We start from the raw sequence: 24,300 nt of genomic DNA, 5'->3' as shown, positions 1-24,300 counted from the left end.
CTTTGTGGTTTATCATTCTTTGGACTGCGGTTGTCAAGGATTCAGAGCCGCTATGATCTGCGCTAGGTGTCATCTCCTTTCATGGATGCCTCGGTGAGCTTCGGAGTCGGGCTACCGCTGAGGGGCTTCGGAAGGGCCGGTCTGTGCGCTGCAACCTGGACTGGGTGTGGGGATCTGGCGGCAGGGGCTTCTTGGCCAGAGATGGGCCGGGCAGATGGGGGCAGAGGAGGTTGCTCCGCAGCCTGGAAGGGCCTTGTTAACCTAAAGTCAGCGTCGTTGTCCCTACCCCTTTCCCCCACCCCATGTCTATTCCTGAGCTCTTCAACCTGTCTGCCCTGTACTGATGGCACTCTGAACTCTCCCTATCTGCATCTTAGGATCCGAATAGATTCGGATATGAAGAAATGTTTGTATTTTCCGATGTCTTATTCTCTACTGTGGACTTATTTTAAAGAATAAGCAGGGATAGTTTTAAAATATGCCGCAGCCTTTCTTAGTCTAATTCACGTAGTATAAAGGCTCTTGCTGCTAATTTTTTAGAAGAATAAATAGCATCTACTATGTACCAGCCCAGCACTGTTCTAAGCACTTTCCAAATATTATCTGCTTCTCATAACTCTATGAGATAGGCACTGTTATTATGTAGACTACACCCCACCTCCCTGTCCCGCCCCTTTTAAAAATTAACATATAAGAAGAAAATGAAGTAACTTGCCTAAGGTCATAGAACTAGTAAGGGGTGTAGGCAGGATTCAAATACAGACAATTTGGCTCCAGAGTCCATTTTCTTAAAATCTTTGCTATGCTAATTTCTCTGTTCCTGTATTAGCTTTACAGCTATAACCTGGGAAGTTACTTCGTTCATTTGAATCCCGTCCTTCTTTTGTACCTCAATAGTCCTGGGCATCTAGTTAGGATTTGACTGGAGAGAATGTATCTGAAGACGTACATCTTTCACAGTGTTTCTGCAAACCTGATGAAACAGCCATTTTATTGGTTTGTGTGCATGTTTCGCCCACCCATCTTGTTCTTTGAGCAATAGAAAAAGATTACAGTCTTGGCCCTAAGGGAAAGTAGCAACTATTAATTAAACCACCATTGTACCAAAATTGTACATTATGTCATTAAGAGATTAATTTGCATGTTTGTATGCCAGGCTTTGTGCAAAAACACTTTCTATGCATTATCACATTTAATATTCTCAACAAGTTGGCAAGGTAGTTTTTGACCTCACTTCATATATGAACTTGAGGCTTAGAAAAATAAGTAACTTGCCCAAGATCACTGTGTTAAAATTCACGAATGGTAATCCCAGCACTTTGGGAGGCCGAGGTGGGCGGATCACCTGAGGTCCGGAGTTGAAGACCAGCCTGACCAATATGGTGAAACTCCATCCTACTAAAAATGAAAAAATGAGCCAGGAGTGGTGGTGGGTGCCTGTAATCCCAGCCAGTCCGGAGGCTGAGGCAGAAGGATTGCTTGAACCTGGGAGGCAGAGGTTGCAAGTGAGCCGAGATCGCACCACTGCACTCCTGCCTGGGAAAACAGAGCAAGACTCTGTCTCAAAAAAAAAAAAAAAAAAAAAAAAAAAAGAATAAACAACCGGATCTGCCTGTGTTCTCTGCTACCTACCTCATACTACCTCTGCTTATCTAAGGTAGATAAAATATATGGGCTTATATCAACTCTGTGTGCACATGTGTATACATGTGTATATATGATTGCAAATGCATAGAAAAGGACACATTCCAGTCTTTAAGACTGTCTATTTCAGGGTAGTAGAACTTGGTGAAAGAATTCTATATTCCTCTCTACTTTTTGGATTTTAAAAAATGGTTCTGAAGAGAAGTAATGGTACAAGATAAATTGTGACTGAGGGTGAAAGGTGGGACTCATACAGTACATGACATATGAGTGGGCAGGAGGAACAGGGTGAGCTGAAATGAATAAAAAAGACTTCAAAGAGGATGTGAGATTTGAATCAAACTGCAGAGATTGGGTAGGGTTTGAATAAGGGAAGAAGGCAAGACAAAGCTCATGGCACAGCGATGAGAAACGCCTGATTAGAATAGTGAAGAGAAAAACCTGACTGTAGCTGAGAGTTTTTGCTTGCGGAATAGAGGAAACCAAGAGTGGAGCCAGACAACAGAAGCTAAAGGTCTGACTGGTTTTAAACTGTGCTTGAGAGTTTGGGAATTCATCCAATTAGTGAGGAGCCATAGATGGTGTCAGCGGAGGTGAGGGTCATGGGATGTATGATGATAAAGGCACATTTGTATTATGTGCTGCTTAGTCTTCACCTACGTGCCTATCCTTGTTAAAGATAATCCTTCCATGAGGATGATGGTAGATTTGGGGGTGTTGAGCTTGCTGAGGCTCTAGGAGGAACCAACTTGAAAATGCAGATGTATTTTTTAAGGTAAGATTTATTATACTAATTATATACCTGGCATATACATTGAGGTTGTGATCCTGAATGGAAGATTAGGAACTCTACGTTTGTGAGCAGGAGGGCAGGATTACAAAAAACTGGGGAAGCCTTTTGTAGACACTGGGTTCGAAGAACTCAGGTATGCTGGTGCAAGGATCTGGGTATTAAGGCCAGCAGATAAAAGCAAAATCAGGTGAATGAAAGCAAAAATGAACCCAGAGTATACAGAGAAAATAGGGAACTTTTTATTTGGGAAACTGTGTAAAGATTTGAAACACCACATTCCCAGAAACGAATTTTTCTGGGCAGAGCTCTAAGATTCAGCTGCATTGTCTTTGAATAGAAAAACTTGGACTTGAAACCACGTGGCACAGGTGGTAAATAAGAAAAAGACATTTTTCAGACCCTAGAAGATTGAAAAAAACAAGAAAGCATGAGTGGCTGTTTCATCTTTTGAATCCATGGTATGTTTATTGAGTAATGTGAGAGTGCATATTCTGAATTTAGCTATTTGATATTTGTACCACAAAACTTTCTTACCCTAGAACAAATTCAGCAGACCGTGTTTCAAGCCATGATGATCTCTTCCCTGGATGATTGTCATAGCATCCCTCTCTGCCTCCACTTAACCCCAAGGTCATTGACATAGCAGCTAGAGTTATGCTTTTGTATTAAATGTAAGTAAAAGTTTGTTACCGCTTGGCTCAAAAATCCCCAGTGGTTTCCAAATCTCATAGAGTACAAGCTAGAGCCCTTACCACTGCCTTTCATGATCAGTTCCCAAGCTCCCTGCTTTATCTCCTGTCAATTTCCCTTTTGTTTTCTTTGTTCCAGTCATTATTCAACTAACTATTACCTGAAGAATCCAGGCGTGTTCCCATCTGCACAAATTTGCACTTGCAGTTCCCTTTGCATGGAACAGTCTTTCTCCAGATAGCCATGTGACTTGCTCCTCACTTCCTTCAGGTCTGTTCAACCATTGCCTTATCAAGGCCTTCCCTGAATATGAAATAGCAACCTTTCTTTCCCCTTACTCTCTATCTCCTTACCTTTATTTTCTCTATAGCGTTTATCACTACTTCACAAATACTTAATAATTATCTGTTTCCTGTGGCCCGTTTTCCTCATCCTGGCCCCTCTTTTCCCCAACAGAAGTTAGTGTTGTAGCACTGGAGACTATAAATTCTGAAGTCAGATTTGTTGGGTTTGAATTGCAGCTTCACTGCTTACTATCTATAACTGACTTGAACTTTGGACTAGTAACTTAAACTTTTCATATCTCAGTTTTCTCATCTGTGATATGGGGGCAATAATAGCACCTTATTCATGGTTGTTTTGAGGATTAAATGGGTTAATATATATAGAGCATCTGTAACACTACCTGGCACGTTGAAAGCACTATAAATGTCTGCTGTTACTGTTATTAGGATGTAAATTCCATGAGACTAGGGACTTTGTTATAATTGCAGCTGTATCCCCAGTGCCTAGAACAGTACATGGAATATGGTAGGCTCTGAATATATATTTGCTGGTAGGCTCCGAATAAATATCTGCTAAGTGAATGAGTGGTATATGAAAAGTTATGACAGAAAAAGATAATATGGTAGTCACAGTGGTGGTGAGTCAACACCAAGAAAAGTGGAGGAAGGCTGGGCGCAGTGACTCACACCTGTAATCCCCGCATTTTGGGAGGCTGAGGCAGGAAGATCACGAGGTCAGGAGTCTGAGACCAGCCTGGCCAACATGGTGAAACTCCGTCTTTACTAAAAAAATACAAAAATTAACTAGGCGTGGTGGTGGGTGTCTGTAATCGCAGCTACTCGGGAGGCTGAGGCAGGAGAATCATTTGAACCTGGGAGGCAGTGAGCTGAGATCTTGCTGTTGCACTCCAGCCTGGGCGACAGGGTGAGATTCCGTCTCAGAAAAAAAAAAAAAGTGGGGGAAAACATGAATTTGAGGATTCTGTCTTTAGAGGAAAAAAAATGCTCTGTACACTTCCTGGGGTAGTGATTACAGAAGGTAACCAAATCAAAGATGTCAGAACTTTATAGAGAGGATTATGTGTGCAGGTTATCCAGAAGGATGCTGTCCCATGCCAGTAGTTTTTTTCCCCTTTGATAAATATAACCAGTAATCACAATATGAATCTAATTTTTCTTCTGGTTGCAATGTGATCAGTGTTCACTTGTAATTTAAATACCTCATATGGTTTGGCTGTGTCCCCACCCAAATCTCATCTTGAATTATAGTTCCCAATTTCTCATAATCCCCATGTGTCATGGGAGGGACCCGGTGGGAGATGATTTAATTATGGGGGCAAGTACCTTCATGTTCTGTTCTGGTGATAATGAGTTCTCATGAAATCTGATGGTTTTATAAAGGGCTTTTCCCCCATTTGCTCGGCACTTTTCCTGCTGCTGCATGCAAAGAAGGACATGTTTGCTTCCCCTTCCACCATGATTGTAAGTTTCCTGAGGCCTCCCCAGCCATGCTAAACTGTGGGTCAATTAAACCTCTTCCCTTTATAAATTACCCAGGCTTGGGTATGTCTTTAGTAGCAGCATGAGAACAGACTAATAAAATACCCTATTCTTAGTTATTTAATTTCACAATGCATGTCAACACCTAAGAATAATGTAGGGTTGCCAGGTGCGGTGGCTCATGCCTGTAATCCCAGCACTTTGGGAGGCCAAGGCGGGTGGATCATCTGAGGTCAGGAGTTCGAGACCAGCCTGGCCAACATGGTACAACCCTATCTCTACTAAAAATACAAAAATTAGCCTGGCATGGTAGCGGGCACCTGTAATCCCAGCTACTCAGGAGGCTGAGGCAGGAGAATTGCTTGAACCCAGGAGGCAGAGGTTGCAGTGAGCTGAGATCACGCCACTGTACTCCAGCCTGGGCAACAGAGCAAGACTCTTAAAAAACAAAAACAAAAACCAACAAACAGAATAGTGTAGGGTTATTTTTGCAATGGATTACAATAATTTTACTTAAAATTAAAACAAATATTTTATTCTACAGGTTATTATTCATTTGTGGGTCATAAAATCTATGTGGTGTGTCACAACCCACCACAAAATATGTTCTCAGGCTTTTTTGTTTTGTCTTTTAATGAAATAGGTTTACAAATAATTGTATGTCACTATATAAAGCAAGGATACATAGTGTTTTGTGAAATTATTATTTTAGTCATTTGTGTATCTCATAAATGCACAAACATACACTTATATACATGTGCATGTGTGTTCTGGGTTATGATATAAAATATATCTTAATAAGAGTCCTAGTCAAAAAAGTTTGAAAGTCTGTGCTCGAAAATGGTGCTTAGAAATCACTGGGTCATCTAATTGTTTTTCTTTCAGAAAATTGTCTTCATTAATTACTATCCTGGTTAAGATTGCTCATAAGTTTGTTTGTTTTTGTTTTTGTTTTTTTGAGATGGAGTCTCGCTCCGTCGCCCAGGCTAGAGTGCAGTGGTATGATCTCGGCCCACTGCAACCTCTGCCTCCCGGGTTCAAGCGATTCTCCAGCCTCAGCCTCCTGAGTAGCTGGGATTACAGGCATGTGCCACCACGCCCAGCTAATTTGTGTATTTTTTAGTAGAGACGGGGTTTTGTCATGTTGGTCAGGCTGTTCTTGAACTCCTGACCTCAGGAGTCATAGACATTTGTCTTTTTATTAGCAGTAATTTTATTTTACATAAAATTGCCCCCTCTCCACCTTCTAGTAGCTTCAAAGAGAAAAAGTTTCCAAGAAATTAAAGGGCGAGAAAAAGGTCAAATTCTACTCCTGTTTTAAAGTACTGGAACCAATATTTCCATCATTTTAATATCTCTGAGCCTAGACCACTGGAGTCAACTACTGTCTGATTCTTTTGCCTTAGCCTTAAACCACTAGGATATTCATTTAATCTTAACAATAACATAAAAAAAATAACAACAGTGTTACCACTGTGGAGTTTACTAAGTAGCCAACTTCTTTGTGCTCATTATCCTCATTTTATCTTTGTATCAACCTAGAAAGATAGGCAGTGTTGGTTTTAGGATTCCTGTTTTATAGATTGAAGAGACCAAGGCTCAAAACATGAAGCCCAAGACTCTGGAGGGAATACCTGCAGGATGATGTCTCAGTTCAAGACCTTCCACATTTTAAACCTAGATCTCCTTCCTCCATACCTCCTATGGCTGGAGGGACTCTGCCTCCTCTCTCTAAGTGCATTTCTTACAATTCTTACTCATGTTATCTTCTTTACTTTCCCTCCATCCTCCATTTATTTCCCTTTTCTTCTTGATTCTTGGTGTCATCTGTGACCACTTGGGCCCAAAGTGCTTTTTTACCTTCATATAGCCAAAATTTACCCTGAATTTAGTATCTTGTTATTCATATGGAAACCAATATGCTCAAGCTGATTTGAGCTGTTCCAGTCAGGATGGTTGAAACAGTACCTTCCTTCAGAAAATTGTAGGAGTTTTTGTTCCGTTTCTGTTTTTCTTCCTATATTATCTGGATTCGTATTTCTAAAGTATCTATCATTACTCATGTTTCAGTGTTCCTTCATGACACAGAGTGACTGATTTTAGTGTAAATACTCCAGTCCTTCCTTGTCCTGAGGTTTTCTGCATTTTTATATTTTTTTCTTTGTAAATAATTGTCTAGATCTCGGGGTTTCCAGAAGAAAAGATCAAGGGAGAATTATCAAGAATAGATTATTTTTCTGAATAGTTAAACCTTTGATGGCCATAATCTTGACCCTTCAGACTGCAGAGATGCAGGAAGGACTTCTGGCGGTGAAGGTAAAGGAGGAAGAGGAGGAACATTCTTGTGGGCCAGAATCAGGCCTGTCAAGAAATAACCCTCATACCAGAGAGATCTTTCGTAGACGCTTCAGACAGTTCTGCTATCAGGAGACCCCTGGGCCCCGGGAGGCTCTTCGAAGACTCCAGGAGCTCTGCCATCAGTGGCTGAGACCAGAGATGCACACCAAGGAGCAGATCCTAGAGCTGCTGGTGCTGGAGCAGTTCCTGAGTATCCTGCCCGAGGAGCTCCAGGCCTGGGTCAGAGAGCACCATCCTGTGAGTGGAGAGGAGGCAGTGACTGTGCTGGAGGATTTGGAGAGAGAGCTGGATGAACCAGGAGAGCAGGTGAGAAGATGGCAGAACAGGGTTTGTACCTGTAAGAACAAGTATGGGGTTTCAGTGCAACAAGAAAAGGTAGAGGAGGAGGATTTTTTTTTTTTATGCCAGACTTGATCTTCTGTGGGCTTTTAATCTGTCTGCCTCTGTTTTTTTCTTTGCCAGCTTCTTGGTCCTTCTTTTCTCTCCAGAGGCCCTGAGAAGGCCTCCTTGCCATGTTCTCTCTGATATTTAGTTCCCAACTGTCCTTGATTTCCACCAGGTCCTGAGCCATGCTCATGAACAGGAAGAGTTTGTAAAGGAGAAGGCAACTCCAGGAGCAGCTCAGGAGTCATCAAATGACCAATTCCAAACCTTGGAAGAGCAACTTCGGTATAATTTGCGAGAGGTGTGCCCAGTTCAGGAGATTGGTGAGGATTAGAATTTCCTCAGGGAGCCTACCTCATTCCCTGAATATTTATCAATCAACACATTTATTTAGTGTCTGCTATATGCCAGACATTGTGTCAGGTACCAGGGATACAGTGATAAACAAGGTAGATGTGGTCCCCGCTCTCATGAAGTTTACAGTCTAGTGGGAGAGGCAGACAATAAGTAAGCAGTTATAATACAGTGCATCTTTTCCCTGAGGTCTGGGTATAATAGGTTTAGAGTGGAAAAATAAACAGAAAAAGTGGCTACTTGTCCCCTTCCACCCATTCGCCTGGCCACTTTTTTTCTTTTGTCTTTGGAAAGATAATCTGTTATCTTTCATACTTCATGTTATCTTTCATGTTATCATTATTTTAGATGGCAAGGCTGGGACTTGGAATGTGGAGTTAGCCCCAGAGAGGGAGATTTCTCAGGAAGTGAAATCTCTTGCACAAGTTCCTGGAAAACTGAATGGTAATATTACTCAGATGCCTGAGTATGGAGCTATCTGTGACCACGAGGGCAGATTGGAAAAGCAAAGGGTGAGCTCTGCAGTGGAGAGACCCTATATCTGTAATGAATGTGGAAAAAGCTTCACCCAGAATTCCATCCTTATTGAGCACCAGAGAACACACACAGGTGAGAAGCCTTATGAATGTGATGAGTGTGGGCGGGCCTTCAGCCAGCGGTCAGGCCTATTCCAGCACCAGAGACTCCACACTGGGGAGAAGCGCTACCAGTGCAGTGTTTGTGGCAAAGCTTTCAGCCAGAATGCTGGGCTTTTCCATCACCTCAGAATTCACACTGGGGAGAAACCTTACCAGTGCAATCAATGCAATAAGAGTTTTAGTCGACGTTCAGTCCTCATTAAGCATCAGAGAATTCACACTGGAGAGAGACCTTATGAATGTGAAGAATGTGGCAAGAACTTCATTTACCACTGCAACCTAATCCAGCATCGGAAAGTCCACCCTGTGGCTGAATCAAGCTAGCTCCTTGGAACAGGTAGGGAAAAATATTTCTCACTTTGTCCCTGCTATGTCCTCTAGCATAGAGAGTTCAAGGGAAAGCCAGTAAAAATTCCCTTATTTTATGCAGAGAGAAGCATAATATCTTAAATACATCTGCCAAGTTCTCTGATCAGTGACATCTACAGTTTTACGATACTGAATGTTGCCTCTTGTGTTGACTTCATCATGTATGCTGTAGACCTAGTTTCACACACATCTGTGCAAGAAGTTTTCTAAGTATATTTCAGGGAAACTTCTTCATCCTAGTTTTTAAAAACTTTTAAAAAAAGTTTAAAATAATTTTATGTAGGCTGAGTACAAAATAATCTCAAAGGGAGTTCACTGAGTATTTAAAAATTAATTTAAAAATAATTGTAATAAAATTCATAATACAGATTTCCTGACTTCATTCACATAAAATATGATAATTTGTTTTTTAACCTACAAAAAGGGGCAGATGAATCCTCCTATATAAATGTAGATTTATAGTAAGTTGGATTTCTGTAGATTTTTTAGTAAGTTAACCTTTAGGAACCAAGGAATTGAAGCAGCCATGTGTTATTAGCAGCTCAGTAGCTCTTCATAACAAATATTGCTCATGATTTTAAATTTATGCAGAGGCTAAGAAACTTAGCTAAAAATCTGATATCTCGCTGCAGATTTTTTATTGGAAAATATAGGCCTCTTTGTATTTTTCCCGTAACATATAATGAACATTTTTTATTTTTGCCTTTTTCTCCTTTATTCAATATTTTGTATGGAAAATTTGAAACATATTCAAGATTGAAGAGAAGAAGTATGACCACTCTTTCATGTTGATTGTTTTTATAACCTCCACATTTCTCAGCTTTTACTATTGATTACCACCAAGGTCATACATAAAAAAATTTCTTTCCCTTAACATTGACTTAGTAACTCTTTACAAAGCTTTATACAAGGTCCAGGAGACAAAGAAATAGAAAACCTATGGTGAAAACAATCTGGTTTGGAATATACCCAAATACCCAATACATAGCAAGTAACTTAAAAATAACAGAATCACTCTAAGGGACCTTAGAGATCATTTCTGTTTGCTCTTATTTGACAGATAAAAGAAAAGGAAGTTCTGGGAAGTAACTAAGATCATAGAGCCACTTAAAAGCAGAGCTGTAACTAGAACCCTGTCTCCTAGTTCCTAGTGTAACACTCTTTCTATTAAGCCACTGGGTGTTTATATATTTTTTATATCACCAAATAAAAATTACAAGTATATGGAATTTATAGGATTTATAAGTCATTGAAGTTGCTCAACAAACCCACCCATTTGTATGTTTCAATAAATGCACAACTCCTCTATTTAATTTACACTGGAGTCCAGGAAAGACTCTTCTCACTTATTCCTCATTGGAAGCATTTTATTTATGTTTGTAATTATTATTTTTAACTTTTAAAATTTACTTAGTAGGACTTTTTAAAAAGATTCATTCTTCAACTGGTTCAAAAATCAAAATAATACAAAAAGGTCTACTTTCCCATCATAAGTAGCCATAGTACTAGTTTCTTATGTATCTTTCAGTGTTTCTTTATGTAAATATAGGCAAATACTAATGTATAATCTTATTTCTTCCATTACTCAGGAAGATGGCATATTATTTATACTCCTCTAATACCTTGCTGTTTTCATGAAAGAATATGATCTTTAGAGATGTCCACATCATAACATAGAACTTCTTCATTCTTTTTATAAGTGAATAGAATTTTATTTGTTCATACTCCATAGTTTATTTAACAAACTCCTATAGATGAAAAAACTCACTATTTTTAAATGTTACGTATTCTGTTTCATTCTTCTCCCCAGTTTAGTCCAAGTTAAGTTCCGTCTGTTCAAAAGCTAACAGTTTTCATATGAGCTAGGAAACAAGGCATGGGCAACCAGAATTGCACATAATTCTTCTACAGATAAATGGAGAAGTGATGGGTGGTATTTTTCAGTTTAATGTATTTGGTTCTATCCCATATTCTTTTTTTTTTTTTTTTTTTTTTTGAGACGGAGTCTCGCTCTGTCACCCAGGCTGGAGTGCAGTGGCCGAATCTCAGCTCACTGCAAGCTCCGCCTCCCGGGTTTATGCCATTCTCCTGCCTCAGCCTCCCGAGTAGCTGGGACTACAGGCGCCCGCCACCTCGCCCGGCTAGTTTTTTGTATTTTTTAGTAGAGACGGGGTTTCACCGTGTTAGCCGGGATGGTCTCGATCTCCTGACCGCGTGATCCGCCTGTCTCGGCCTCCCAAAGTGCTGGGATTACAGGCTTGAGCCACCGCGCCCGGCCTATCCCATATTCTTAAACACCTGACATTTCAAACTGTTTGTGTCACTCCTTAAGGCTAATTGTGGGTGTTACAAAAAATCTTATATTTCCTCAAGAGTATTTTTTATTGTGTCTTGAGGTTAAATTATTTCCAAGAGAAATAGCTACAGATTATTATTATTTTTTATTATTTTTATTTTTTTTTGAGGCCGAGTCTCGCTCTGTCACCCAGCCTGGAGTGCGGTGGCGCGATCTGGGCTCACTGCAAGCTCCGCCTCCCGAGTTCATGCCATTCTCCCGCCTCAGCCTCCTGAGTAGCTGGGACTACAGGCGCCCGCCACCATGCCCGGTTAATTTTTTGTATTTTCAGTAGAGACGGGCTTTCACCGTGTTAGCCAGGATGGTCTCAATCTCCTGACCTCGTGATCCGCCCGTCTCAGCTTCCCAAAGTGCTGGGATTACAGGCGTGAGCCACCACGCCCGGCCAGCTACAGATTATTAAGTGAAGTTAAGAAAAATATAGTAGACTCAAATTTGAAGTAAAACCAGCTTCTCAAATAAATATGTATTCCATAAAGTGATGTAATAGAGATTCTATACTATTCTGAGTTTCGTATCTTAAATGCCTCTCCATTTAAGATAATGAGAAAAGTGAAGTACAAAATGCTTAAGCACTTGTGGTAATCTTTCCGTCTTTTATTGCCTTAAAAATTTGGTAAAGGAAACCGATTATGAACAGAGATCATTGTGAATTATATGTGGTTTCATAGACACACTTGGAGTCCTGAGACCCATTGTAGGCATCTGCAAACAAGAGCAACAACAAAGTGGGTTGGAAAGAAAAAAGAACAAAATATGAGAACATAAAAAAGAATCAGACAGAAGGTAAAATTAGATGCTAAAACTCAAGTTTGGGCGAAAAATGGTGACTAAAGGAAAAATAAAAAGATAGATGCAGAGACAGAGTGTTGCCAAGAAACATGCTTCATCTTCATAATAATTATTAGAAATCTCATTTATCAACTGGTTCAAGTTTTTAGATATTGTTGTCTTAAGCAGTGAAAATAATCTCACTGCCTTTTACTCCTCACACTTTTTATTACTTTCCATAAAATGGAGGAAGAAAAGCATAGTCTAGAAACCACTGTGATTTTTAGATGTCTTTGAACCTATCCCCAGTTTTCTATGTCAGCTGCCAATGGGCAATGTTGAAAGCACTATTTCTTGATGATACCTGCACTAGTATCACCTGGGTTGTTTGTTTGAACTGCAGTTTTCTGAGCCCCACCCCTGAATCAGTTTGTGAGGCAGAGCCTGAGAATCTGTATCTAATTAGCATATTAGTGGTCCACACACATAAGGTAACTATGTAATTTATTGTCCAATCTGGGACACTTGAAAAGGAGTGCTGTTAATAATTACACCAAGACGACAAGTATAAATCACGAGGTGTGGTCCCCATACTAATAATGTTTGCAATAGGCAATACTTTTTTCAACCAAGGAGATAGAAGAGACAGAGAATCAGAAAGATTACAATGTTCTGTCATGAAAGCTAAGGCAGAATATATGCAAAAAGGCTGTTGGAGACTTAGGTGTAGCCACTTAGCCTAAGGTAACCCCCAGTAATCTATTGGATTAGGAAAGAAAGGATGGGATAATATGTCTGCACAAACAAAACAGAGGGCCCTCCACCCCACCCTCAGTTAAGACAAACCCATTGTTAACATAGCTAGTTATCTAAGATGAAACTTAGGTTTCATCTTAGGTAAGTGAATGGTTTACCAGACAAGATGGATGACGTTCTGGAAGCACAGGAGTGTTTCAGTGGTATAGGGACCGATAGAGTACAGTGTTCAACCTTATACTGTAGAAGAAAGTGAGAAGATAGAGTACTGGATCAGAAGCTTGCACTGTTAAGGCAAACAGCCATTTTAAGCAAGTAGTCAGGTAAAGGGGAAGGGGGCAGATATTGTACCAAGTAGTTTCATAATTTATCACATTCACTCCACATCATTTGTTGGCTGTGGAGAGGAGTCCTCTTGCCACTTGATGGTACCAAAGACAGCTGACCTGCCTTAAGTGTGTCAATAGATCTTCAGAGCTATTCAGCAATTGCCTCAAGAACATTGACTGCAGAGGTGGGGATGGCGGTGGCCTCCCCTCATCACCCCTGACTTCTGCTAATTCATTGTAGAGGGTTATATAGTCAGGAATCTATAAGCCCCAAACTTGCTAGTGGTTAAGTTACTCGGGGGGACCTGATTTATTTAAACAGGTTTAAAACAATGGAGAGCAAGCCAACATCTTCCCTTCTTGTTGCCACTTTCCTCAGGTGGGTGTTGATTATTGCATTTGACCCTTGGGGGCAGAGTGAAGGTAACTGGACAATTTGTGTGGTACAGATAATACCAGACCCAGAGTTGGTTGGTTGATTTTTTTTGTTTGGAAAGCCCTTTATCTTCTGAGAGACATGACCAGGGCTGTGGGAGGAGCTCTGAGTGTGCCTGTGCCTAGACTCCTACACCCCCATCAGCCATCCCAGGAGTTTGGTTGGGCTCTAAGGTGCTCGTTGGGGCCGATTGAGGAATCTCCCTGAGAATAGAGGAAAGACCCTGATGCCTGAGACCCGGAGGACCAGGGACTTAGGGAAGGGAGGACACAACAGGATCCAGTGTGAGCAGTCAGGTGTGTTCAGCAGGGGAGAGAGAGAAGTCAGCCCAGACTGAGTGGCTGCTGGACACAAGATGTTACGACCCCTGTCCCCCTGAGCCTTTTTGAGGCGGCTTCTGCGCTCACAAAGGTGAGCCAGGTGGTGTGCACAAATGAACCACTGAGATTGATAGGTCCTCCAAGATTCCTAGAGAGGCGGGCAGAGGAGCCGGCCGAAGTGCATTGAAACATGGACGTTCTTCTGGTATCATGTGCTTTGCGGACAAAGTATTTCCTTTCCCCTAGAGAAGTGTTCAGTTTTTAGTATCCCGGGACTGTGTGTGTAGGCAGTGTCCTGGTCCTTTCTACTCATGCAAGATGCTCTATACTTTCTCAGTGATCCAGAGATCATGGTACTTGCAGGGGGTGCTGTTGCCCCATTTTCCAGGGCTTGCTCTTGTACTTAGATCTTTCAGGATCAGGATTTTGTGTTTTGTGTCGGCTCCACCAGACATTTCAGAGATGCATTTCAGAGATGCAGAAAACTGAACAAAGCAGTGTACACAGCTGGGTCTGTATGGATCATCCCCTTCTCAGATGGGGGCACAGACTTACCAGTAAGGAGGCCTCACCAGAATCCATCAGCTGACAGGTCCTTATGGCCAAAAGCTGGCTTCCGTATACCTTTTCTGAATCCTACGGCCGTTTTAACCTGAACAGTTTTTTCAGTTTTCATAAAAATCCCCTATACTAATGGTTACGATATTGTATATCTGTAAAGGCTTAATACTTAAAGAAAAATACTTTACATGATCCCCACAATTCTGCAAAACAAAGGGAAGTGGTACATGAATTTCTCTGGGTAAGAAAACATTCAGAGGTTAACACAGTCAAGCAAGCATTTATTGAATGCCACATAATAGCCTAGGCTTTATGTTGCAAAAATGGGAATAAGCCAGATAAAAGGCATTTCTTACTGTATAGTGTAATGGGAAAGACATGTTGTCTTGAGGAAAATAAACTTCGTACATAGGGACTTTGGAGGTGGAATGTTAAAGATAGCTTCCCTGAGGAGGCAATAGCAGAGCTGTCTCTGTGGACTATGAGAAGTTGGATAGCAAAGAGGAAATGGCACTTGAGGGATCGTTATAGTATGTGAAGGAGGGATCAGAAAACCATTTCAGAAAACCGCAAGTAAATGAAGGTGGGTGCATTCCAGCCTGGGCAACAAGAGTGGCAGAGGTGGGGCAAAGAGTAGAGAATAACTGAAATATGCTGAGGAATTTAAAGTTTATAGGGCAGTGTGCTTTTCCATTTTCTTAATGTCACAGCACATAAAGAAAATTTGTAGGCACACTGCTAAGCAAAAGAGACTAGGCTAAGGACATCAGCCTTCTTGGCCACCCCGGTAGCTGAAGAGATCAGTCTGCTGGTACTCCTATAAGTGATTTGAAGCACCCAGTAAACTGTGGCAATGCACAGTAGTTGGGCAGTTACATGCTCTGTCTGGATTTAAGAAGAGGAGTAATGTAATCTTACTAGCTTTCTAGAAATATTCTAGAAGTGATGTGAATGAATTGGAAGGGGGCAAAACTGAAAGCAAGAGAGACTAGAGACGTGTAGTTGTTAAAGAAAGAACCAAAACCATAAGTTGGTGAAAGTAAGTCAGTCACTGGCTATAGAAATAAAGAAGGCACCAAGTGGAACTGTGTTACAGATTATAGATTTAACTAGACCTGATAACTAATTAGACTGATGAAATTGAGAAAGGAAAGGTACTGAGAGCACTGCCTGTCACACACTAAGTACTATATAAGTATTCTTTAAATAAAATAAATGTAGCCAGGGATAAATAGGCAGGTTTTTGGATTAAATTATTAGGTAAGTGTGGCACAATTTTATAAGAGATGGCTAATATTGGAGAATAAATTGGTCACAAGGGGAAAATGATGAATTTTTGGTGGTGAGTTGAAGATGCTCGTAAGACATACAACTGAAAGGGTCTAATGCACCACTGGACTGTAAGGGCCTGGAGCTCCAAAGAAAGATTAGGATGAGTGAATCAGGTTTAGGACTTTTCAGGTGAAAGCTGATGTCATAGAATGGTTGAGATTGCCCAGAATGAATATGGGATGAGAATAAGGCTGGATTTCAATTTAGGATACTAGACATTTTTTTTTTTTTTTTGACGGAATTTTGCTCTTGTTGCCCATGCTGGAATGCAATGGCTCAACCTTGGCTCACCGCAACCTCCGCCTCCTGGGTTCAAGCAATTCTCCTGCCTCAGCCTCCCAAATAGCTAGGATTACAGGCATGCACCACTACACCTGGCTAATTTTGTGTTTTTAGTAGAGATGGGGTTTCTCCATGTTGTGAGGCTGGTCTCGAACTCCTGACCTCAGGTGATCTGCCCGCCTCAGCCTCCCAAAGTGTTGGGATTACAGGCGTGAGCCACCGTGCCCAGCTTGATACTAGACATTTTTGATAGGCAGAATAAGAGCCACGAAATAGACTAAATAATAGTCATTAGAAACATATTTAAGAGGTACTTATATAATACAGTCATGTGCCACATAGCAATGTTTCAGTCAACAGCAGACCACATGTACAATAATAGTTCCATAAGATTATATAATAACATTTTTACTGTACCTTTTCTGTGTTTAGATATGTTTACATATACAAATACTTGGCTTTATGTTATAGCTACCAACAGTATTCAGTACAGTAACATGCTGTACAGGTTTGTAGCCTAGGAGCATTAGGTTATACACTATAGCCTAGGTGTATAGTAGGCTCTACCATCTAGGTTTGTGGAAGTACAGTCTATGATATTCTGACAATGATGAAATCGCCTAAAGACACATTTCTCAGAACGTAACCATGTGATTAAGCAATGCGTAACTGTTCTTCCTGAGTGCCAAGCATTAGGCTAAACACTACAAAAACCAACTTATGGAAAAACAACCAGAAGAATATGTAGTGTTTCTTAGAAAATTGGGAGTAGTTAGCAGTGTTAGGTGCTGCAGGGGCATCTGGTAGGAAAAGGACTGAAAAATACCCACGGGGTTTGTGTACCAAGGGGGCCCTGTTTAATTAACTTGGGACCGATAAGTCAGATGTGAGGTCCCCTGACTGACATGCACACTATTCTAAAATTAAAAATACTTTTGGGTCAGGCACAGTGGCTCACGCCTGTAATCCCAGCACTTTGGGAGGCCGAGGTGGGTGGATCACCTGAGGTCAGGAGTTTGAGACCAGCCTGACCAACATGATGAAACCCCATCTCTACTAAAAATACAAAATTAGCTGAGCATGGTGGCACATGCCTGTAATCTCAGCTACTTGGGTGGCTGAGTCAGGAGGATTGCTTGAACCCGGGAGGCAGAGGTTGCAGTGAGCCGAGATAGCGCCATTGCATTCCAGTCTGGGCAATGAGAGAAAAATTCTGTCTGAAACAAACAAACTTTTGAAATCATCTAGCACAATCCTTGGCACAGAGAAGTTGACTTATACAGGTATTCATCATTTTACTTGCACTTCGCAGATACTGTGTTTTCTACAAATTGAAAGTTTGTGGCAACCCTGCATCAAGCAAGTCTGTCAACACCATTTTTCCAACATCATGTGCACACTTCGTGTTTCTGTGTCACATTTTGATAATTGAGTATTTCAAAATTTAAAATTATTATTATATCTATTATGGTGATCTGTGATCAGTGATCTTTGATGTAATTTGCAATTGTTTTGGGGCACCACTAACCACACCCATTTAAGATGCCTAACTTAAAAGATAAATGTGATGTGTGTTCTGACTCTTCCACCAACCAACCATTCCCCCATTTCTCTCTCCTCAGGCCTCCCTATTCCCTGAGACACAACAGTGGCAAAATGAAACCAGTTAATAACACTACAGTGGCCTCTCAGTGTTCAAGTGAAAGGAAGAGTCTCACATCTCTCTCTTTAAATCAAAAGCTAGAAATGATTAAGCTTAGTGAGGAAGACATGTTGAAAGCTGAGATAGGTTGAAAGCTAGGCCTCTTGTACCAAACAGCCAGTTCTGAATGCAAAGGAAAAGTTCTTGAAAGAAGTTAAAGCCACTCCACTGAACACATGAGTGATAAGAAAGCAAAACAACTTTATTGCTGATAGGGAGACAGTTTGAGTGATCTGGAAAGATCAAACCAGCCACAACATGCCATTAAGCCACAGCGTAATCCACAGCAGGGCCCTAACTCTCTTCAATTCTATGATGGCTGAGAGATGAGGAAGCTGCAGGAAAAAAGTTAGAAGCTAGCAGAGGTTGGTTCATGAGGTTTAAGGAAAGAAGCTGTCTCCACAACATAACAGTGCAAAGTGAAGCAGCAAATGTTGATGTAGACACTGCAGGAAGTTACTCAGAAAACCTAGCTAAGATAGTGGATGAAGGTAGCTATACTAAAGAACAGATTTTTAATGTAGATGAAACACTTTATATTGGAAGAATATACCATCTTGGGCTTCCATAACTAGAGAGAAGTCAGTGCCTGGCTTCAAAGGACAGTCTGACTTTCTTGATAGGAGCTAATGGAGTTGGTGACTTGAAGTTGAAGCCAATGCTCATTTACTAAGCTGAAAATCCTAGAGTCCTTAAGGATCATGCTGGCTGGGCATGCTGTAATCCTAGCACATTGGGAGACCAAGTCAGGAGGATTGCTGAGCCCAGGAGTTTGAGACCAGCCTGGGCAACATGGAAAAACCCTGTCTCTACAAAAAAAAAAATAAATACAAAAATTAGCTAGGTGTGGTGGCACACACCTTTGCTCCCACCTACTAGGGAAGCTAAAGTGGGTGGATTGATTGAGCCTAGGAGGCAGAGGTTGCAGTGAGCCACGATTGCACCACTGCACTCCAGCCTGGGTAACAGAGAAAGACCCTGTCCCAAACAAACAAACAAAAAGAATAATGCTAAATCTACTCTGCCTGTGCTCTAAAAATGGAATAACAAAGACTGGATGATAGCACATTTATTTACAGCATGGTTTACTGAATATTTTAAGCCCACTGTTGAGACCTACTGCTCAAAAAAAAAAAAAAAAAAAAAGATTCCTTTCAAAATATTACTGCTCATTGACAATGCACCAAGTTACTGAAGAGCTCTGAGGGAGATGTGCAAAAAGGTTAATATTGTTTTCATGCCTGCTAACACAGCTAACCATTCCACAGCCCACAGATCAAGGAATAATTGCAGCTTTCAAGTCTTATTATTTAAGAAATACATTTTGTAAGGGTATAGCTACCATAGATAGTGATTCCTCTGATGGATCTGGGCAAAGTAAATTGAAAACTTTCTGGAGGGGATTCACATTCTAGATGCTATTAAGAACATTTGTGATTCACGGGAGGAGATCAAAATATCAGCGTGAACAGGAGTTTGGAAGAAGTTGATTTCCATCCTCATGGATGACTTTAACAGGTTCAAGACTTCAGTGGAGGAAATAACTGTAGATATAGAGGAAATAGCAAGAGAATTAGAATTAGAAGTGTAGTTCTCTTGTCTCGTCTTCTTGGAAGATGTGACAGAATTGCTGCATTCTTATGATAAAATTTGAATGGATGAGAAGTTGCTTCTTATGGATGAGTAAAGAAAGTGGTTTCTTGAGATTAAATCTACTCCTGGGGAAGATGCTGTGAAATTGTTGAAATAATAGCAAAGAATTTAGAATGTCACATAAACTTAATTGATAAAGCAGTGGCAGAGTTTGAGAGGATTGACTCTAATTTTGAGAGTTCTGTGGGTAAAATGCTATTAAACAGCATCGCATATCACAGAGAAATAGCTCATGAAAGGAAGAATCAATTGATGCAGCAAACTTCAGTGTCTCATGTTTTAAGAAATTGCCACAGCCACCCGAGCCTTCAGCAGTTATCACCCTGATCAGCCATGAGTCAGCAGACATCGAGGCAAGACCCTGCAGCCTCAAAAAGATTATGACTCACTGAAGAGTTCTGCATTTTTTAGCAATAAAGTATCTTTTAATTAAGGTATGTGCATTTTTTAGACATGCTACTGCACACTTAATAGACTGTCATGTAGTGTAAACATAACTTTTATATGCACTGGAAAGGCAAAAAAATTGTATAACTCACTTTATTGCAATATTTGCTTTTTTGCAGTGGTCTAGAACCAGATCTGCAATATGTCCAATGTATGCCTGTAAATGTTAATTGACCCATCTGACATGCAATATAAGCATGCCAAGTTGTGTGCATCACTTTTTGCACCTATTGTTTTTGTTAATCATCTGAATATTTCACTGAATTTTCTAGATCTAAAAGCTAATAGTGTCTTATTCTTTAGAAGTTATTGAAATGTCTTTTAGTTAATTTTATGTCATTTTTTGCTTATTTATCTTTCACATAAATTTTTTTTTCACCTTCAAATCATTGCCTTGATATAGCCATTCACCTCTGAAGTAAATATGTTCCAGTTTGGAGTTGATCTTCTTTAACAATGATGTGTTATGCCTTAGCATCAGCCTGAAGCATACGTACTGCTGCAGTGAGCCAGTCTTCTGAGCTGTTTCACCCAGGAATGCATTCAGACCAACTGCAGAAGAACCAAAGAAGTGTCGTATAGTTAAAGAATCTAGCTCACACAGAAAGGGAGCTTCTGGTCAGGAGTTCTTCAGACAGGGTACTATGGGTATTTGCTTGGGCCTCAAGGGTCCAGCTGCAGGTTCTTTGCCATCAGTGCTGGAGACCAGTGATACACAGCAAGGAGCACATCTTGGAACTATGGATCCTGATCATCCTGCCGAAGAACTCCAGGCCTGGGTATAGGAGCATCCCAGAGTATAGTGAAGAAGCTGTCTGTACTGAACTTGGAGAGGAAGCCGAATGATCTGGGAGGAAAGGTAAAATGAAGAAGTGTCTTATCAGATAGCAGGTATTATCTCCAGAGAGAGATAAGAGAGTTGAGATCACTTCTTTAGGGTAGTTAGAGAAAATGGCTAACATGTTATTGGCCAGAGTTATTTATTTTTGTTCTACTATGTTGAGTTTTTTTTTTTTTTTTTTTTTTTTTTTTTTTTTTTTTTTTAACTTGTAGGCCCTGTGTATTTTTCCCTCTTTGTCTGTTTGTCCCTGCCCTTGCAGATAAAGGAAAACTGCTTTCTGCCCTCCCATCGTGTGTTCCACAGTAATAATGGGATTTTAAGCTCTAACTCTCAGCAAATGTTAACCTCATTAAACTCTATTTTATTGTCCCCAGTTCCCCACCCTCCTACAGGCAACAAATAGTGTCCCAACGCAAATACTGTATCTGGCAGCTTCATAGGACTCACCTGGAGTCCAGCTCCAGCCAGTAAAGGGTCAACTCAGCTCTGAATCTTGGGAGTTTCACACTGTTAAGGAGAACATTGAGGAGGAGACAGCAAAGAAGAAGTTAGGAAATGTTGGTGTCTTTTTGTATTTTTCCAAATGAACCTCGTCACTAAAATCTCTGCCTACCTTTCATTTAATCTCTATTGCCTATTCCACTTTTAACCTGTTCCTCTAAGCATACCACTTTAACCTGGATTATGATTCTTTTCTTTCTTCACTTCTTTGCCTTAAAATTGTTTTTTGTTTTTTTGTTTTTAAATCCTGCTACTCTCATGTTACCTTGTATGGTTCAGTTTCTCCCTTCTAATACTGCCAACTTCCTTAACCCAGACCTCTTATCCCAAAGACAGGAGAATGTTTTTCTATATTGAAGCCAATAGAAAACTATTAAAAGGCTACATGCAATAAATAAATTTTTAAATGTACATTTTTTAAATGAGCGTAGGAAACATAAAACTTTAGTAGGTGCATGCTTACTGGGAAAGCATGCATACATGCTAAAATGTCATTATACTGTAAGTATTGTTTACCACTTGTTTTTTAGTTTAATATTACATTACAGATATCTTTTCAAGTTACATATAGTACCTATATGTAGCTGACATACATTTCACTGCAAAGGTATTTAATTATTTTGTAACTGGCCTTAGAGGGTTTTTACATGGCTTCTTTTTTCTGTTTTTTTTTTTTTTTTAAATACTACCGACTAAAAGCCATGAACTCTTTTCTTTTTCTTTTTTCTTCACTCTGTACTATAAAAAAAGTTTAAGCATATATAAAAGTAGAATTGTACTACTTTTAATAAATCCCCATGAACCTGTCACCCAGCTTCACCATTATCAGATTATGGCTGATCTGGTTTCACTTATAACTCTACTCATATCCCATGCTTTTTTATACATATAATTTTAAAGCATATCTGAGATATCATAGTCTTTCAAATGTAAATATTTCAATATTTGCTGTAAAAGATATGAATTTTAAAAATGTAAACAATACTATTTTCATACCTAAACAATTAACAGTAATTCCTTAATATCAATTTTCTAGTTTTCTCAAAGATGTCATAAACTTTTTTTTGTTCATCTTGTTTTTTAACTTATCTTAATCAAGATCCAAGGAAGAAAACACATTGTGATGGGTTGATATGTCTCCTAAGTTTCTTTTAATATATAGGTACCCTCTCCTATTTTCTCTTCTGTTACAACTCACTTGTTAAAGAAAATGAAGTTGTTTGTCCTGTAGAGTTGCACACAGCATGGGTTTTGCTGTCTGCATCATGTGCTGTAGTCTACGATGTTCTGCTGTCCTCTGTATTTTCTGTAAATTGTAGTAATGTATAAGCTTGATTAAAATCAAGTTTTAAGTTTTTTTGACCAGGTAAATTTAATGATTTTGGCAAGATGGTGTATTCTATTTGAAGCCTATATTTTCTGTTTGTCTCTTTTTCTGTGGTGTTTGCAGCTATTGATCCTCAATACCTATAGCCAATAATCCATTAGGGGTCCCAAAATGGTGACATTCTAATTGTATCCTTCTTTCTTCATTTAATAAAGCTGGAATAGTTATATAAAAAGACATTTCCCCTGGTTTTCTGTTTAGTTATCCAATGGTTTGTTTAGGTAAGGCAAGATAATTGGTTAAGTCACTCCCCACTACCTTGCTTTTTAAATCAGTTTTCAAAACAATGAATTAGTTTGTAATCATCCTTTAAAACAGTGGCCAGTTGTTAGTAATAGTATCATTAGGAACTTGTGGATTGAAGCATTATTTGATGTTTTTCAATCCATAATACTATCCTTACTAAAGCTCATTTGTCTCCTCTTTGAGTAGTAGAAACCTTTTCAGTTTGGCATGTGAATCCTTATGAACCTAGTCATCTTTGATAGTTTTCTTGCTGACCTGTATGATAAGATGCACCAGGCCCATCTTATAGTTTTCCTTACATAGTCCTAGAATTAATACTTTTTCCAAGGACCCTTGATTCTGCCTAACGGGAAATGGTATTTCAAAACCAAAAATAGGGCATTAGGAGTGCTTATGGCTTAGTCATTGGTCCTAGGCCTTTCCAGTACTCAGAGTTAGGAAAAAATGTAAAAGAAAGTGTGTATCATGAGTTCACATTGATAGTTCTAGTTCACATTTACTACTTAGAGTCTTAATCTCTTATCTTCATCTGTATCTCTTTTTAGAGGATTCTGAAAGACACCAGGAATGATAGAATATCAAATAATTACTCATTTGCTGTCCCACAATATATACACAATAGCCTCATCATAAAAAAACAACAGCATTACCCACAAATATGATTACTGTAAATAGCTTAATGGTGGCGTGTGCGTGTGTATACATGTTTTCTATTCTTTTTGTCCTTAAGATATATATCACTTGGGCTATACAAAGAAAAAATTACTGCTTTAAGGACATATGAAATAATTACTCTTTTATATGGTTATGCCACCAGTGGATATAAACGTAAGTTCAGTTTGTTGAGTTTTTTTCAATGTTCAGAGTGGTTTTTAAAATTATTTAAAACATGAAGTTTTAGATGTTAAATCTACAAAGTAAGATATTTTCGAGGTTCTATTCTTGTTTTCTTCTTCCTATTGCCTCCCTTACCCATCAGTAACCTTTCTGTGCTCCTTTTATGAATTATCTTTTCATTACTTGTTGTTTTAATACAAGCATATGTATGTATACACACACAACCCTTCCTTTTTAAATGATAGCACATTATAATTTAAGTAATAAACTCTACATATCTGTTTTATGGGAAACATTTTCTTCTGTTTTCTCTTTCTTCTGGCATGTAGTTCTAAAAAGTGCTGATTTTGTGAGCAAGTGATTGAGTAAAGTATATGTGAATGAGTGAATTATGCTGACATTTTCAGTCTCTTCTTTCAGATGATTTGATCAAAATGGAGAATAAGAATGTTCTTCCCAAGCAGAAGAAGTGAAGAAATAACATGCCAACAGGAAAACACTGTCAGATTTGATGGCAGTATTCCTGAGA

General features: G+C 39.6%; 1 protein-coding gene across 2 annotated transcripts; it reads left to right on the top strand.

The window, feature by feature from the left end:
• Positions 1-20,965, top strand: ZSCAN23 (zinc finger and SCAN domain containing 23). 2 transcript variants are annotated; one of them, XM_030928162.1, is made up of 5 exons: positions 1-93; positions 7,091-7,575; positions 7,829-7,976; positions 8,356-8,982; positions 20,363-20,965. In XM_030928162.1, exons 2-4 carry the CDS (start codon positions 7,168-7,170, stop codon positions 8,967-8,969), a joined length of 1,170 nt encoding a protein of 389 aa, XP_030784022.1. In that variant the 5' UTR covers positions 1-93; positions 7,091-7,167; the 3' UTR covers positions 8,970-8,982; positions 20,363-20,965. The 2 variants fall into 2 exon arrangements, with proteins under 2 accessions (XP_030784022.1, XP_010372932.1); XM_010374630.2 differs by lacking the exon at positions 20,363-20,965 and having other exon boundaries at positions 8,356-10,797.
• Positions 20,966-24,300: the final 3,335 nt, after the last annotated feature.

This window comes from Rhinopithecus roxellana, chromosome 4, assembly GCF_007565055.1.
Source record: "Rhinopithecus roxellana isolate Shanxi Qingling chromosome 4, ASM756505v1, whole genome shotgun sequence".
Taxonomy (NCBI): domain Eukaryota; kingdom Metazoa; phylum Chordata; class Mammalia; order Primates; family Cercopithecidae; genus Rhinopithecus; species Rhinopithecus roxellana.
Note: the sequence above shows the minus strand (reverse complement) of the source record. Positions and strands in the feature narration are given on the sequence as shown.

Bases quoted from the DNA above. Each gene is read 5' to 3' on its own strand.
- ZSCAN23 (XM_030928162.1), top strand. From the start codon at position 7,168: ATGGCCATAATCTTGACCCTTCAGACTGCAGAGATGCAGGAAGGACTT. The intron at 7,576-7,828 runs GTGAGAAGATGG...GATTTCCACCAG, and splicing joins TGGATGAACCAGGAGAGCAG to GTCCTGAGCCATGCTCATGA. The intron at 7,977-8,355 runs GTGAGGATTAGA...TCATTATTTTAG, and splicing joins GTGCCCAGTTCAGGAGATTG to ATGGCAAGGCTGGGACTTGG.